The 17315-nt window shown below is 44.5% G+C and overlaps 6 protein-coding genes across 6 annotated transcripts; 2 read left to right on the top strand and 4 right to left on the bottom strand.

Annotated features, from left to right (window-relative positions):
- Positions 1 to 263: 263 nt before the first annotated feature.
- pxr1 (telomerase inhibitor/ribosome biogenesis protein PXR1) lies at positions 264 to 1298 on the bottom strand (the record flags this gene model as incomplete). The annotated part of the gene is made up of 3 exons (XM_023236955.1): positions 264 to 284; positions 334 to 1210; positions 1276 to 1298. 3 exons carry the CDS (start codon positions 1296 to 1298, stop codon positions 264 to 266), a joined length of 921 nt encoding a protein of 306 aa, XP_023091208.1.
- A 326-nt stretch (positions 1299 to 1624) lies between these two features.
- On the top strand, positions 1625 to 5544 carry AO090673000007 (SacI domain and endonuclease/exonuclease/phosphatase family protein; the record flags this gene model as incomplete). Its single annotated transcript, XM_023236431.1, has 7 exons — positions 1625 to 1952; positions 2003 to 2207; positions 2268 to 3909; positions 3961 to 4260; positions 4314 to 4423; positions 4475 to 4806; positions 4886 to 5544. The coding sequence occupies 7 exons, from the start codon at positions 1625 to 1627 to the stop codon at positions 5542 to 5544; spliced, it is 3576 nt and encodes a 1191-aa protein (XP_023091207.1).
- A 389-nt stretch (positions 5545 to 5933) lies between these two features.
- AO090673000006 (uncharacterized protein) lies at positions 5934 to 6680 on the bottom strand (the record flags this gene model as incomplete). Its single annotated transcript, XM_023235884.1, has 3 exons — positions 5934 to 6172; positions 6334 to 6402; positions 6515 to 6680. 3 exons carry the CDS (start codon positions 6678 to 6680, stop codon positions 5934 to 5936), a joined length of 474 nt encoding a protein of 157 aa, XP_023091206.1.
- Positions 6681 to 7771: 1091 nt separating this feature from the next.
- On the bottom strand, positions 7772 to 8539 carry AO090673000004 (uncharacterized protein; the record flags this gene model as incomplete). Its single annotated transcript, XM_023235331.1, has 3 exons — positions 7772 to 8030; positions 8071 to 8310; positions 8526 to 8539. The coding sequence occupies 3 exons, from the start codon at positions 8537 to 8539 to the stop codon at positions 7772 to 7774; spliced, it is 513 nt and encodes a 170-aa protein (XP_023091205.1).
- A 1318-nt stretch (positions 8540 to 9857) lies between these two features.
- AO090673000003 (uncharacterized protein) lies at positions 9858 to 11056 on the bottom strand (the record flags this gene model as incomplete). Its single annotated transcript, XM_023234831.1, has 4 exons — positions 9858 to 10088; positions 10214 to 10366; positions 10419 to 10625; positions 10676 to 11056. 4 exons carry the CDS (start codon positions 11054 to 11056, stop codon positions 9858 to 9860), a joined length of 972 nt encoding a protein of 323 aa, XP_023091204.1.
- A 640-nt stretch (positions 11057 to 11696) lies between these two features.
- On the top strand, positions 11697 to 14776 carry AO090673000002 (putative AP-3 complex subunit delta; the record flags this gene model as incomplete). Its single annotated transcript, XM_001822193.3, has 5 exons — positions 11697 to 11700; positions 11759 to 11955; positions 12007 to 12390; positions 12440 to 12668; positions 12720 to 14776. 5 exons carry the CDS (start codon positions 11697 to 11699, stop codon positions 14774 to 14776), a joined length of 2871 nt encoding a protein of 956 aa, XP_001822245.3.
- Positions 14777 to 17315: the final 2539 nt, after the last annotated feature.

Raw genomic sequence — 17315 nt, 5'->3', positions numbered from 1 at the left:
TGGAGATTCATATATACATAGAAACCCGGAAAACTTCATGTCCTTTATCACGTTTGCAGATGCGTAAGTCTCTCAAAAGAAGAAAGGGGTATATAAATACAGTGCATCGTGATGCTGAGCTTCCTCTAATCGCACGGGAATCAGGATACAGGGGCTTAGACTATTTTCCTGCATAGAATGCCCGCCAAGAAGCGCTTTAATGTGCCACACGCTCCTTAACTTGACAAGATCATGTAGTCAGAGGACATATAATGCGTAATTATTCAGGATTTAACCATGAATATCTGTGCCTATTAGCTTCAGGTCCACGGTGGTAGAACATGATTAAATTACCTCGTTGAGAGACCTATCATCCATGAGGGCTTTCTTCTTTTGCGCAATGTGTCGACCTCTGAGAAGGTGTCTCCCCATTGGACGGCGTTCTTTTGATAAAACCTTGGCAACTGGAGGTGTTGTATCTCGGGAATCGGTGACAGTAGCTTGCAGATCAGTTTCCAAGATTGCCCTTTCCGGAATGTCAGAGTCTATAGGGCTAGGCTCATCCATGTGCTTCCTTTTCTTAGTCTTCCTCTCTTTCTTATCCTTCTTTCCCTGTTCGTCTTTTCTATGCCGCTTGCTTTTAGACCTGGAGGTGTCCTCCGCAATAGGGACAGATGAAACTTGTTCCTCTCTAAGTGCCTTGAGCGTATTATCTTTGATGGAAGTGTTCGCATCTTCCTCGCTCTTTTGCATATCTAGACCACCCCGGTTTTGGTGTGAACCATGCTGAGCTCCCGGACTTTCCTTCTGAGCGGAGAGGGAAACAAGCTTTTCTTGCGCCAACAAACCGCCGCTGATAAATGTAACTGTATGCCATTTTGTTGCAGCATACCGTGCTATCTTCGCATCTTCGTGCTTTTTTTGTTCGGCTTCCAAATCTGCATCGGATTTTCCATTCAGACGACCTAGCAACCCTTTGAAGGCATCAAGTCCAGTAGGTTCATCGAGGGGGTCACGCTTAGAGCGTGCCCCAAGGCCAAGTGTATCATCCTTCACAACAACCCTAATATGAGATGCGCTCGCGGCAGTGAACATATCAGCATGAGCGGCATTGCGTGCACCTAAAAAGCTGCCCGGAGTCCACCCCTGAGAGCTCATAATTTTGTGGCCATAACCACTGGTTGATCGGGACCAATTTGTATTGTTTGGATCATGAGAGATTTTCGTCCTCCTTATAATCCCTTGCCGTCAGTATTCAAGTTATTCAAATATTCGGGGCGCGACAAAATAACATACTTGCGGGGTGCTGCTAAGCCCATTTGCAACGTTATATATTACAATGGATATTGAGTCCCTAATTTCAAAATCCTCGAACCAATCAACAAAAGTGTGGAACAAAGGGGTGGAGTAACGAAATTATAGTAGACTGGCAAATTGATAATATAACAATCAGAGGAAAAAAGAAAAGTAAAGGCCTGATAACAGACATAGACCGCCTGCTTTTTTAGGGGGTCCCACTTCTAATCAGTGGAGCAACTTGCCCTCTTCCAGTATTCTATCAATATTCTCGGCAGTATAACTTACGGCTCCTCAAGATTTAAGCCTGTATGAAAATGGTCATTAGATACGTTGGATAGCCTATAACATGTCTAATTTGCGAGTTTTTTCTCGGGACAATCCTCAACGCACTCTTACTATAACCACAAACGACTTCGCCTTGATCTTCAAACATCGCTCAACAGCTCCAACAATCAATAAATCACCCAGTAATGGCACACCACGATGTCTCGTTGAATTTGCAACGTTACAGTCTGTTGACTTGAGAGGCTATCGAGCTTTGGGTGATGGGCTTGGGACTCTTGGGTTGATTACTTTGGGCGAGGAAGTCTTCCTCTGTATTGTTACTGCTTGTTCAGACGCCGCAGCAGTAAGACCAGGAGAGACAATCTCAAAAATTGACAACGTTGACTTCTGTATTATCTCATTATCATCTCCTTTGATCAATAATAGCTAATAAACTCAGTTTGCCTTAGTCACTCGGACTATGAAAGTAGACTTGAATACGAATCCGAATCCTCCTTTGCAACTGAGGAGTTCGGTCGTGGACCCAGCTTTGAGAATAAGGAGATGGTTACTGATCATCCGTTCTTAGCCCTGAAGAAGCTCCTGAGTGACGGCAGCTTCTACTATAGTCTTGATTTCAACCTCACTGATCGACTGCAAGACCGGTTAGTCGATATAGGATGTATATTGGTCTAATAATAAAATGTTAGCTGATATTACACTAGTTCGGAAAAGTCGGCAGCTTTCGATATTGATACTCTAGATGAGGATATGCTGTGGAACTCGTACATGATCCATCCGCTTCTTCTTTTCAGGAGCCACCTGTCCCCTGCCGAAAAGCAACGTCTCGACTCTTCCCAGATCCTGACATGTGTTATACGCGGCTTTTCTGGTACACTGACAATCCCTGCTTCAATATCCATCTTGCCCCAGCTACGCACGAGTTATCCTTCCACGTTGACCATCATTTCGCGACAGTCCTCTCGGCGAGCAGGTACAAGGTTTAATTCTCGAGGTATTGATGATGATGGCCATGTTGCCAATTTCGTTGAGACAGAGACAATTCTTTGGATCCCACCCAATACCACATTTTCTTATGTTCAAGTACGTGGCTCTGTGCCTATTTTCTGGGAGCAAGCTACTGGATTCCTGCCTGGGCAACAAAAAATTGAAATAACTCGATCTAGCGAGGCGACTCAGCATGCTTTTAACAAGCATTTTGAGAATCTTGAATTAGAATATGGTGCAATTCATGTGGTTAACCTTCTCAGTAAGCTTAAATCCGGGGAGTCTGAGCTGTCGACGGAGTTTTCCAACCAGCTCAGGAAGAGTCCACTTAGCCAAAAAGCCGATTCTAACATCTCATCCAATCATGCACTTTTGCGAGCAACTGAATTCGATTTTCACGTTGAGACTCGAGGTCCCTTGGGGTACGGGGCTAGCAGCCAAATAAAACCCGAGATATCTGATTCTTTGGATGGTTTTGCATATTTTCTATCAGAAGGGAGTGTCTCAGCAACTTCGGACGAGAATCAAGATGAACCGAGAAGTTCCTTTGTCATTCTTCAACAGGAAGGCGTATTCCGGACAAATTGTCTAGATTGTCTCGACAGGACTAATCTTGTGCAAACCATCATCAGTTCCATGGCTCTGGAATCTTTTATGTTGCAGCGGAAAGGAAGGCTAAACCCAGAAGTCCAGCTGAAGCACTCAACCCTTTGGGCCGACAACGGGGATGCTTTGTCAAAAATCTACGCAGGTACAGGGGCTTTAAAAAGTTCATTCACACGACATGGCAAAATGTCCATTGCTGGCGCGCTGGCAGATGCAAGGAAGACCGCAACACGGCTTTATGTCAACAATTTCTCCGATAAAGCTCGTCAGAAAACAATAGACCTTCTATTAGGACGATTGACAGATCAATTGCCGGTGCGTCTCTATGACCCGATCAATGATCTGGTTTCCGATGAGTTAAATAATCGAGCGTTGGAGTATTCCTCTACCAAGCCTATCAGAATCTGGACAGGGACATTTAACGTCAATGGGAGACACCGTGGGCCAGATGTTGACCTAGCTCCATGGCTGTGGGCAGGAATTGACGAGCAAACTGAGGACCCGACTATATTTGCTGTGGGCTTCCAGGAGATTGTTTCACTAAGTCCACAGCAGATAATGTCGACGGACCCTACAACTCGTAAGGTATGGGAAGTTGCTGTTGGGAACTGTTTGAACAGCCGCGCGAGGTCGAGAGGGACTTCGAAGTATGTCCTTCTGCGAAGTGGCCAGCTCGTTGGCGCCGCACTTATGGTATATGTAAGAGAAGATGCACTGAGAGATGTTAAGAATGTTGAAGGGAGTGTTAAGAAGGTAGGCTGTTACAGGGTTCCCATAAACACATTTCTGACAATGATCATGTAGACGGGCCTCTCCGGAATGGCCGGTAATAAAGGTGGCTGTGCAATACGCTTTGAGTACTCCAACACGCGGATATGTTTCGTCACGGCTCATCTTGCCGCTGGATTTGCAAACTACGACGAGAGAAACAGAGACTATGAGACTATATATCACGGACTCCGGTTCCAGAAAAACAGAGCAATTGAGGACCATGAAGCCATCATTTGGCTTGGAGATTTTAATTATCGGATCGGTCTCGACAGCCACTTCGTCAGGGAACTTGTGGCACAGAAAGACTACCAAAAGCTTTACAACAATGATCAGGTATTCCAATTGCATAACTCTGGAATATGCCTCTGTTTAACATCAAGTTCTAGTTAAACCTACAAATGTTGGCAGGCAGAGCCTTCCCGTTTTATACTGAGGGGCTCATTACTTTTCCCCCAACGTACAAATACGACATTGACAGCGATACTTATGATACATCGTAAGATCTGGCTTATCTTACAAGATAGGTGTTCAGACTGACTAGTTGCAGAGAGAAAGCACGTATACCTGCTTGGTGCGATAGAATATTGTGGCGAGGGTCATGTCTTCGTCAGATAGACTATAACACTGCAAAATTACGATTTTCAGACCATCGTCCCGTTTGGGCCACTTTCTCATGTGTCATCAACGTTGTTGATGAAGCTATGAAGGCTAAACTCAGGCGAATACTTTATACTGAGAGACGCAACGACCCCTACAATATACTGTCAAAGACAATAGAGCAAGCGAGGGCACAAAGTGAGGAACATATTCCACCCACGCCTATTGCTCCTGGTCTACCACCAGCTAGTTCGGATCATCATAGGTGGTGGTTAGAGAATGGTATGTAACCCAATCATTCGTGGCGTACTTTTGCATCGCATCTGTCAGTCTTCATGTATTCTAATCGGGATACTTAAAGGGGCACTCGTAAAATCAGCTTTGAGGCCGCCTGGTGATGGATACAATCTCAACATCCACCACAGTTCCAACCCTTTCTCCTCCAGCAGTGACGCGAGTTGGATCAATACTCATCGTTCCTTTAAAAGACAAACTATTACTAAGAACCAGGATACTGTATCGCAAGGTCCGCAACTTCCCCCAAGGCTCAAAGTTCAGATTCCGCCAATTGATCGGGGTACGGGGAGTCATTCGTCAAGTTCCTTGAACACAATCAATAGGTATAGCGGACAACTGGGTAATGAGAAGGCTGCACCACCGATACCCCGAAAACCGGTTTCCCTTAGTTCAAAGCAATGTCTAACGGCATCCTGTCAAGTTACTAGTAGCCCACAGACAGTTGCTAATACGGAGCCCATCTTCAAAGGATATAACCCAATAGGACAGAATCTTGGAGGCAAGGTTAACAATAGTACGCCATCTGCCCCAACTGAGAGGTTGCCAGATACTGGCATGTCAAATGGCTTTTGGATCGGCGGACAGGAGGAACATAGACAAGGCAAAAGCTTACAAACAAATTCATCAATCAGGTCACCTCCGAGGTCTACAGATGAAGTTCATGATCTTCTTGGTGGAACTGGAGACGAAATTATTGAATGGAAGCCCCTTATTCCCCAATGAAGCTGTTATGACAGAAGTCGAGGCCACGTCACTTCGGGGGATGATGGAGTCAGTAGAAACCGCAAAATTCACATAATGTTAGAATACAAGTCTAACTTTATATTTTTGCAAGATGTCGGCAGTATGGGAAAAGATAGCTATGTTACATGCAACCGGTGTTGCCTACTAGGCTTGAAAACATGCATTTGAGCCAGAACACATAATAGCACATATATGCATATGGAAGGAGTAAAATATGCTATTCAACGCTCTATGGGTATAATAGCACGCCGCAACACCCACAATGTTTAAGACATGATAGAAGCATGCCACGACTTTTTTTTAATAACCACAGATGCCTTCCGTGCTCCTTGTTTCACCGCTATCAAAGAAGGGAAGGGAAGGGGAAGCTAAAAACAAAAACAAAATGTAAATGGATTTGGGCGCGCGATGCCACCCTGAGGCATGAGAAACCAATCTCGGCTATGCGAGAGGAAAAGCCATGCCCCCCCAGAGAAGCTTAGATAGATCAAGTTCAAACTTCTAGCATTCGCCCCAGGCTGCCTTAAAAAGCGAAAGATATCGCAGAACATACAAAACCCATTGACATGTTCTGCGTTCACTTCCCATCGCGATCTAAGCTTTAGGCCTAGCTCGAAAAAAGTAGTGATGCACGCTATACCTATCGCAATGCGCAGACTAGAGGCAGTAGCTAAAAGCTTAGATCCTATCACATAACACGAGAAGCAAGCCCGTGTTGCAGGACTACTCTAGGCTTTTTTCCCACTTTTAAAGCTTTGTTGAACCTACGGTTACCACCCGCCATCCACATGGCAAACGCACCCGGGTCGGGCGCTCTTGTTCGCGGCTTTTTTGCTCCTATAAAAGCAAGTCAGTTTTCGTCATAGAACGAGACGAGGGGATAACTGTGTTCCACTGAAGAAACAGGTTCTGAGGGACTCCTTGACGAGACAGCGGACGGAGGACGCACCTGTTGAGTCAGATTTCTTCTTAGGCTCCTCAGCAGGAACAGCGACAGCCACGTCTTCGGGTGCTGGTAGAGCTTCAGGGGCAGCGGCAGCCTCTGGTACAGGAGGATCCGGAGGTGGAGCTGGCTCAGGTGTCTTCGGCTTCTCTGGTATAGGCCACATATGCATAGTTATAGTCCAATCAGGTTCAATTACAGTTTCCCAAACCTGTGGAAGTATGATATCCCCGTTGGGGCCTATCAAATCATAGTGTCCCTCGGCGACATGGGGCCCAATTATCTCTATGTGGAGAAAAGCCTGGCGGATGAGCTCTTCCATGCCCTTGGTTTAACAGAGTCAGATATAGAGCCTAGTAGGTGAATAGAAAGCAAAGATAAGAAAAAACAATAAACCTACCTGCCAGGTACAGCACAGGTCAAAAGGGAAGCTGAACTTCCTCCCGACCGCATCTTTGAACTTTATGGGTTTTTTCTTTTCCGGGGGGGGCTTATCTGATGCAGCCGCCCTCGCGGCAGCAATAGCCTCTGCTGCTGCTGCATTGGCTGCTTCAGTGGCCGCGGCTGCAGCCTCTGCGGCGGCGGCTGCAGCCGCTTCCTCCGCCTCTTTCTTTGCTTTCGCTGCTTCTTCGGCAGCCTTTTGCTCTGCCTCCTCTCTGGCACGGGCAGCAGCTTCCTCTACAATCCTCATCTCATGAGCAGCACGCTCTTCTCTTGCGGCTTGTTCGGCGGCTTCTTGCTCCATTGCCGCTTGTCGTGCAGCTTCTCGCTGTTCCCTCGCTTCACGTTCGGTCCTTTCCTCCAGGATCAACTTCTCCAGCCTTGCAATCGCTTCGTCCTTTGATGTGTCTGTGGGTGGCGGAGGTGGGGAACCAGTTGATTCAACCTGACTTGGAGATGGCACGCGGGGGTATGGATTGAAATATGACGGATGAATCATGCCAGGAACCATACCATATGGCTCTCTAAAGGGATAATAACCCCCTGGTCCATAAGGGACCAAGTCATGGGGGCCCAGTGGGGGGCCGCCATAGGGTGATGGGCCATGAGAGGAGAGAGAACGTGCCAATGGATGTTGAGATGGGGTATGGCCATCACCTCGAACATGGGAAGGTGGCGTAGGATGCGGATGGTGCCCCAAATGATGGTCATGAAAATATGGCAGCATAGAGGAGCCATGAGGTTGCTGCAGTTGGTGATTATAGGCATAACTTGCTTGGCCGTAAGGGTTCGGCTGAGCGGGATGTCCGTGGGGGCCCAATCTTATAAGCTGATCTGAAGGAGGCTGGTGACTGCTTTGGTGTGCATAAGCTGCATGCGGTGCACCACCATTGGGGTAAACATACGAGGGTACTGGAGAGGGGCTGCGAGCATACCCTGGACCTTGGGCCACAGGCGGCCAGATTCTCTTCTCATGAGATACTCGACCATAAGGACTGTCATACTCGTCCCCCGAGTCCATGCTCTCTGGAGACTCGGGGGAAGGCTGGCGCCGAGGACGACGAGTGAAATGTTCCCGTTCCTGTACAATATGACGTCTACCTGGGTGACGACGGGTTGACGACGACCCATGAACCGGGTGACGGCTACGGGCACGATGCGACGTCCTAGGCCGAGACGCGGAATCAGATGGCTTCAACTCGTCTGGATATGGCAGGTGTGCCCATTCATCATAAGGATCCTGATAGTCATGGCTTCCCGAGTCAGACGGCGGGGAGACTTGCACGCCGGAGGAGTCTTCTTCGTCAGAAAGTGAGGAATGATCGGAGCCGTGAGGGCTGGGACCAATTCTGATGTTGAACCTAACAATAATTAGAACCAAGATACTATGGGGGTGCAGGTGTGAGACGCACGCCATGGAATCAGTAGCGACAAGAAATCTTCAGGTACCGTTATTATTGCTCCACGTAGAACAATGAGAAGAAAAGAGATATGGACTATGGTCGCTAGGATCAGGCCTGTAACTCAACGCGATTTCCTGCTTCGCGGAAGTACAGCGGAGTCTAAATGGAGGGACAGGATGCCCCCCATGTACCTGGGCAACTATATTTGAGCCTCAGGTGGCCGTTCGTAGACCCTGGGGTTGATCTCAAAAGTTCGTATAGAAAATTTCCGCTATCACCCAAGATTCTTTGCGTTAGGGATGATGAGCATTTTTTTTCCAGGGCTGCGCAAGACGGGATCCTTGGAGACAGGTGACAATAGAAGATGAATTCAAAACCCGGGTATATACCCCGCCAAGGTAGAACGTCGGGTGCGAATTGGAGAGAAGGGAAGGGTCTCCAGGAACCAAAGCAGAGATTCCGAAAGACGAGCCGAGTCAAATGGTCCTAAGCGTGTGAGGGGTTGGTGCGAGGAGCAAAGAAAAATACCAGAGAAGACTGTGGAAAACTTTGACCTAACTCATTAGTCGACGGCCTGCTCAGATAAATGATCGTTGGGCATGCCATGGGGAGATGATTCTAAAAGTTCAAGATAATTAGGCACTGAGTTGTCAACCCTCTCTTTTCTTGCAGGCCTGCATATGCTGCCCAAGTGCCCAATCAACATTCAACCTTCGGGTCAAGTAACCACAATCGGGCGACAGCTGAAGCAGGTACGAAACATGTCTCTGGGATTGTGCAGAAAGGCTTTGGTCGATTTCATGGCTATGTAGCTTAAATAACATGAAAATTGCTTCTTGTGTAGCAAATAATAAAGATTGAAGCTGTAATTATTAAGTTAATTTATTAATTGAATAGGCGCCTAGATACAGATTGATGACGTATGATCCATTCACCTCTCCTTTTGACAGCGACATTGATGTTTTAATTGGCCTTAGGAGTTCCTAATTAAACCCACCACTGGGAACTTCATATGCAGATTCGCCTAGCTAAAAAGTGTCTCAGTAGTAGACCCATGCTACAGAATCAACAGTTCTTCTCTCACCTACAGGGTATTACCATTTAGATACTACGATATACGCAAGGCACGTTTCTTACTATAAGAACCCGCTTGTGCGTTCGTTCAGCAGTCCAAGCGATGGCAGTTACAGTTACCATCTACAAGACGATTCACTACACATGGAAATATATACATAGTTCATGACTCTTCATTATCGCGATCAGTAAGCGACTGATTTGCCCCCTAAGACCCCCCTTAGCCAAACCACATTTATTACAAACTTGAACGGTCGGGCCGAGCTGGGGACGAAGCCTACTAGGCATTTAAAAAGAACTCCAGGTAATGGTATCCGTGTGGAAAGTGTGTAAAGTGTGCACCTCTCAAGGGAGGTAACAACATAGGGAGATATAGTCATCATACATGAAGGAGTTCACGGGCTTATCTTGAAACTGACTTGCGTGCTAATTTAACATGACTCGCGGTCGAGAAGCTCTTTGGCTGCAATGAGTTCACCTTGCGCATGCTCCCAAAGCTGGCGGTTCACAGACCGCTGTTTCACAATATCCTCGAGTTTTCTTCTGGCGAGAAGATTCAGTTTCTCGACCTTCTCTTTGGGCAAGAAATCTTCCGATGACGCTGACGCTGACGCCTGTGAAAAATCCATTGTGTATTCTCTCCCAAGCTGAAGCGAAGTCGCCTAGAAGATCAAACGTCAGTATAAATAAGCAATTGACCCAAACGTCATAACCAAGTCTCGGTAAACAGAAGACTGGGGGCTGGACAGCGGTTATAAGGAAAGTCGTGCAACGTGTAAGGGCTCACCAAGATTAAGCCATAAAATCCTCTAAGATAATCGTCACATAGCTCGACGCTTCTACAAAAATACTGGATTGATCTTCGCAAATACCGAGAGGTAACTTCTGTCTCTGCAGCGCGGGCGCAGATGTATAGAACTTCTCCAAGGCGAGCATGAATCTGCAGTAGAGGTTAGACGAGTTTTGATGGAAAGCAAACAATGGATACCTACATTCCAAGCATTAGGAGCGATTAACAGGGCCTCCTCGAGACTGAATATTGCTTGTGAGCTTAATCCTTGAGATTGATATAGATCTGCAAGTTCACACCAAGCCTCTGCATCGGTAGGCACTGCTTTTAGGAGCTCTACCAAGCCTGTTATAGCATCTGCAGGCCTTGCAAGTGAACGCAAGAGCGCGATACGGCGCTTTAGAATAGGCTACAAGAACCAGTCAGTAAGTGATCATCAACGAACACATCGTGACAAACCAAATTAAGTGGGTTCTCCAACAGGTAGGAATCGTATTTACGCAGGGAATCCTCCAGATCAGATTGATTTTCGCATATAGCCTCCTCATACAGGCCACGCAGCCCCATTACTTTCTCATTCGAAGAGCCGAAACGACGTGTCAATTGCTCGAGACATAACAGAGCAGACCTATCATCGCCGGTTTGTAGACAGGAGAAGAACAGTTGCTCTATTATGCCATATTTTTCTGGCTCCTCTTGTTTACCTATTAACGCAGAGATTAAATTTTTTTCTGAGTGTAATTGACGTTCAAGGATCACTGGTGCCTGCTGAGAGAAGCGAAGGGTAGTAATCGGGCTTGAGCTATGAATGGCATGGAAATCGGGTGTAGCATGGGCCATGATAGTATACACTTAAACCCAGTAGGCACACTGATTCATATGCTATTGTGAGAAGAACAAGCTCTACTATGCTCAAAACCCTCTTTGCAAGGAAGAGACGCGAAGGGGCAGAACGAAAGAGACAAAACGTAACACTGCCAGGGGTCCATATGAGGTCTGTTCCCATTGTGGTTAGTCATTTGATCTGATAACCCGTTCCCGTGACCAAATAGATGTCGGTTCACTTATCCCTCCACCTCAAGTAGCAACGACATCTTAGCTCTACTTCTCAGGCTATCATTATATCAACTCTGTACAGGGTCCTCTACTGGCTTCCGGGCTATGCTATGAATGATTGATGGCTGCCATTATTCGCGGCAGGCGAAAGATATAACCAGGGCTGAAACATTGCTCTCCCATGTGACTATCAATCAGCAGTAATTCCAATGAGCCTGAGAGCCAACCAGCAGCGCATACTCAACCATAATGTTCGCACCTCGCCTGTTCTCGCTACTCGAAAGCTTCGCTAATCATTAAGCAATGTAGGTTTGAAAAATCTCTTTATGACCTTATAAAAGGTCTGAGGAATCACAAGGGCGCTGAGGAGGACTACATACAAGAATGTCTTCGAGAGTGTAAGGCTGAGGTCAAGTCTCAGGATATGGGTACGTTCATGTTATTATCATGCTTCTGTCAATCCATTCTATAGCTTACTCTGTATAGACAAGAAAGCTACGGCTCTGTTGAAACTAATCTACTTGGAGATGTTTGGGTATGACATGTCCTGGGCTTCATTCCATGTACTGGAAGTTATGTCATCTACCAAGTACCTGCAGAAGAGAGCTGGCTACCTTGCAGCTGTACAGAGCTTTAGACCAGATACTGAAGTCTTAATGTTGGCTACAAACCTGCTAAAAAAGGTATTCAAAGGCACAATGGACAAATTGTCTCGACGTCTAATATCTTCATAGGATTTAGTGTCGCCTAGTATCCCAAACATGTCCCTCCCTCTGATAACATTACCAAACATTATCACACCTTCACTGGCGATGTCGTTGCTCCCAGATGTTCTGTCACGCATTTCTCACTCACATGCTATGGCTCGTAAGAAGGCTGTGGTGTGTCTTTATAGACTTGCGCTGGTTTACCCCGAAGCGCTAAAATTGGCATGGCCTAAAATCAAGGACCGTCTCATGGATGATGGAGAGGATAGCAGCGTCACCACAGCAGTGATCAATGTTGTATGTGAACTCGGATGGAGAAGGCCACATGACTTCCTGCCTCTGGCGCCAAGATTCTTCGAACTATTAGTGGATGGAGGGAACAATTGGATGGCTATAAAAATTATAAAGCTTGTATGTTTCCTTTCTTTCTGGATCTGTGATATCTTCCTAACAGATCTAGTTTGCAACATTGACACCCATAGAACCACGATTAACACGAAAGCTTATCCGGCCATTGATCAACATAATTCAGACAACAACTGCCATGTCATTGCTCTATGAATGTATCAACGGCATAGTTCAGGGCGGTATCCTTGATGGTGAGGAAGTGCTGGAGGAAAAGAACGAGATTGCAAGTCTCTGTCTCGGAAAGCTCAGAGGCATGGTAGTCACAGAGTCCGATCCCAATCGTAAGTCCTTTCAGATCGAAGCGTAGTCGTGAGCCTAACATAAGTCTGTAGTAAAATATGTTGCTCTCCTTGCCTTCAACAGAATTGTGATGTCTCACCCCGTCTTGGTGTCAGCTCATCAGGATGTCATCATGGATTGTTTAGAGGATCCGGACATTTCAATCCGACTGCGAGCCCTTGACCTCGTGACTCGAATGGTAACAAGCGATACACTCCAGTCAGTGGTGAATCGACTTGTCGATCAACTTTTCAATGCCCGTCAAGTCACCAAAAGTACTCTTGCGGCCGGGAGTTGTGAGACAGGTATACGCACTGACATGGGAGAATTCACATTATCAGAAGGTCCACATGCTCAGAAGTTACCGATCGCCTTGCCAGACGATTATAGTATTGAAGTTGTACACCGAATCTTAGATGTCTGCTCTTACAACAATTATTCGGAGCTGCCTGACTTCGAGTGGTATGTTGACGTTCTGGTCCAGTTAGTCAAGCTGCTTCCTCCAAGTATTGAAGAGCTTCCTACCCACTACACTTCATATCGGGACCCCGAGCACTACAAAAATTGTGTTGCTTTCCGTATCGGGTCAGAAATACGCAATATCGCTGTCCGTGTTAGGGACGTTAGGATGGAGGCAACCAGAGCTGCAGAGACTCTGATTCTAGTTGACAACAAGCAGGGCCCGTCTCCCCTTGTCTCCAAACAAACGAGTGACATCTTAGGGCCTCTCGCTTGGGTCACTGGTGAATTTGCAGAGCATCTTGCATATCCCAGCCAAACCCTTCAATCACTAATCGATATGTCGAACGTGTCGTTATCAGCGAGCACGCTGTCCCTTTATATACAGGCTATTCCCAAAGTCTTGGCCAATCTCATTTGTGATGGGGACGAAACCTGGGACTCGTTAAAGAACAGTGAAATGTCCCTTCTTTTAGCTCGAATCATCGAATTCCTTGATGTTTTGGCTGCCCACCCAGACTTGGACGTGCAAGAAAGGGCAATCGAATTTCTGGAGGTCATGCGCTTAGCAGCAGATGCCGTTCAGTCAGAAACTCTAGAAGTAGGCCAGGCTCCATCCTTGCTGTCGTCTATGGTTCCCAGCTTTTTCCATGGACTAGAACTCAATCCAGTCGCTACCAACGCCCAAAAGAAGGTTCCTTTGCCAGATCAACTTTGTCTAACACAAGAGTTCAACAAGCATATATATGGGCTTTTTAATAACCCAGCCAATGGGCTTCCGGAGCCAGCCGGCCAACTACCATCTCAGATGTTTTATCACGTTAGGGAAGTTTCTGTGCTAGATAAGCAGCCTGTTGAATTCCTACCCGTGGATTTGCAATTAAATCCAACATACCAGGACCTCTCCAGTGGCTTTGGAGATGACACTGCCGCTTTAAAGCGGAGAGAGGAACGGAAAGAACGTAACAGGGATGATCCGTTTTATATTGCTGCTGAAGATGAATCCTCCTGCACATTGACCCCATTTCACCAGACTCTCAATATGTCAAATAGTAGCGGACTGGATATTGACTCTATTCCTATAGTTGACCTCAATTTGAATGGCGCCGGGAGTCATCGCACTTTGGCATCTCTGTCGCGCGATAACCGACAAGGTGGCTCACGCCCTAAAAAGTACGAGATCGCACCTGATGAGATTATCGGACAGGAAGATTCACCGCATCTTGACTCAAATGATGAACCGGGTAAAGCCAAACGGTCTCTTCTACAGGTCGACTCGAGTGGACTAGAGCATCTATCCTTAGATGGTAGAGGTGGTTCCTCGGGAGATCCTACAGTCCCTACGGTGGTCGGCGGGCATGATGTAGAGATGGCTATGGCTGTGCAGAAAGTGGAAAAGCTGCGGCTAGAGATGCAAAGAGCTTCAGAACGTGTTCATCCGAATGGCATCCCTGCAGAAGGGACGCTGGTAAGGAAAAAAAGAAAATCAAAAAAGCCTACACGTATTGGATCTCAGGAAGCTGCACTGCTAAAAGCTGAAGATGAAATGTCGGTGGACAACACTCAACAGATGCCAGTTTCATCTGTGGCACCAAAGAAAAAGAAGAGAGCGAAAAAACAAATCAATGCTGGCTCAAGTAGCGCACTCTAAGGTATATCCACTTCTTTGTGGGTGTCATGGAGTTATGTATCAGGAGATTGGTGGTTGGGAGTGCCGGTGGTATTAGCTAGGATATCCATCCGCTTGTCACAGTGGGTTAACCATTATTGAGGCCATGAAAGTGTTCCCAAGCTCCTCTGTACGCCCTTGACCAGAAAGTAGTGGTCTCACCTTGCAAGTGGTTGTCGCTGCTAGATTCCGACGATGACACGATTTGTCCGATGCAATATATGAATCACGTACGGTGAATTGATCTACTGAGGACTGGGAGTTCAGAGTGTCCTATATTAAATAAATACAATATTCAAAACCACTGTATTCGATTAGCGGAAATTTAGTCTAGATTTATGCCAACTTGCGATTGAACATCGCAACAGCTGCCGACCATAACTCCGGAACAATCCTCAGAGCCTCAAATGCAAGCCCACCGCAGACCGCAAAGGCAAGAACAACTGTCGGGGCCTCATTAGCCTCGGGAACCGTGATAATTCTGGACTTTCGAGACATACCAACCCACCCGGTCGACACCGGAGACTTCAAGTTCTGTTTTTGTTTTGTTGCAGTCTTTCCTTTGCCACGCTTTGCAGCTTCACTCTTCGCGTACTTTTCATTCGCTTTCCGTTGTTGTGGCGTCTGTGCCTGAGGTAGCTACTTCAGCAACTATAAGCCGCAAGGTAAGTGCGAGGTTAGAGCTTACCATTTTGCTTTCCTTATGTTCTACTTTTCAGGAAGTCCAGGTACTGTTTAAGGGTGACAGTGGGGGCCGAGATTGTACTGTGGCAAAGAAAGGGTGGTTGATATCAATCAATCATCTCAGGCCAAAATTGCGTCGACGGTTAGTTTGGGGTTAGTCTTGAAGGTAATCAGGAGGAATAGGCTGGGATGAGAGGCCACGTTGCTTTAGCATGGTTGGAATAAAGTAATAGGTATCTGCCAAGTCCCACTTGACAATTAAAGGATAATTTCATACACTTGCCTTGACTTGCAGCATTTACCCCGGAAATGGCCCTTTCTACGCCAACCCATTGGAACTGTCTCCTGTCCTGGGGTTGCTGCTGCCCTGTTAGTGCACATGGTAGACGATGGCAAGAAATGACGTATTGGACGAGGGCTGGGGGGATGACACCAGCCAACCTAAATCTCTTCTATCATCCTACATGTACAATTATATTTACAATGAATAGTCTTGCCCCAGTAGAAGCAGTCAGGGCTGTCACCCTAGCCAGATATAGTGTATCAATGTTAAGGGTAAGTAATTAAGAACCTCTAACCGCCCCCTTCAGCTAGTTTCGGGGTCACGCAAACTAGGTGAAAGGGGTGGTTAATGGAGTAAAGTCACTGGAGTCTTTGTATGTGCTGCATGTCATGCAACGTAGTTGCACTTTAGGTGCTTGAGACCGCCCTACACGTCTCACCGCCGACCCAAAGGGGTCGGCTCAATGTCATTCCCAGTGTTGTAGTTACGTATTCTGCCATTAAGCTGTAGGAAAAGCGATAAAGCGGCCGCTTATCGGCTGCTAGAACATCCAAAAGGAATATTGTGTCTAATACACTGAGAGTATATTGTTATAGATCCTTATCTAGCACATCTTATTAAAGATGGATATATAAGATAGAATAATAATAGAATAATAATAATTAATTTCTAAATAGAAGATACTTAATAAATTATTTATTTAGTAATTATTTAAAAAAAGCTATAGATACTAATATTAACTACTATAATAAAATTATATATATTATAGTAATAATATAATCTAATATATTAGTTATATAATAAAAAAATATAAAAAAAAATATTTATATATTTAATTGAGGTTTTTATACTTAAAACTATTTTTTAAAATTTTATATAATAATTTTTATTAAATAAATTTAATAAATAGTTAATTTAATAATATATATTATTAAATCAACTATTTTAAATTATAAAAAAACTAAAATATTGAAATTAATTAATAATAAATAAATTTTTAAATTAATTAAAGCTTTAGCTTTTTTTAAATAAAAACTTTATTTAAATTATTTTATAAAATTAATAATTATTTTAATTCTTAAATTTTTATAAAATATATAGAAATTAACTAGATTTTTATTATTATTTAAATAAAATTTTTAAATCTAGAGTTATAGAAATTTTTAATTTAAATTTTAAAATTTATTTTAAAATTTATTTTAAATAAAAATAATATATATAATTTATATATTATAGTTTATTTAAATTTTTTTTTATATAAATTAGATTTTAATATAAAATTTTAAATAAAATTTATTTTATATTAATTAATTATTTAAATATCTATTTTTTAAATTAGATATCTAATATTTAAAATAAAATTAAAATTTAATTTAATTAAATAATTTAAAATTTTTGTATTTAAAGATTTTAATTTTTAGTACTATAAAAAAAATAATATTTAAAAATTTTTAATAATTTTAATATATTATTATTATTATTTTTATTAAATTAAGATTTAATAATCTAAATTTTATATTAATTCTAAATAAATTATTTATTATAGAATCTATA

Source organism: Aspergillus oryzae, assembly GCF_000184455.2.
Source record: "Aspergillus oryzae RIB40 DNA, 47Q_0173".
NCBI classification, from domain to species: Eukaryota; Fungi; Ascomycota; class Eurotiomycetes; order Eurotiales; family Aspergillaceae; genus Aspergillus; species Aspergillus oryzae.
This window is presented reverse-complemented; position numbering and strand designations above follow the sequence as displayed.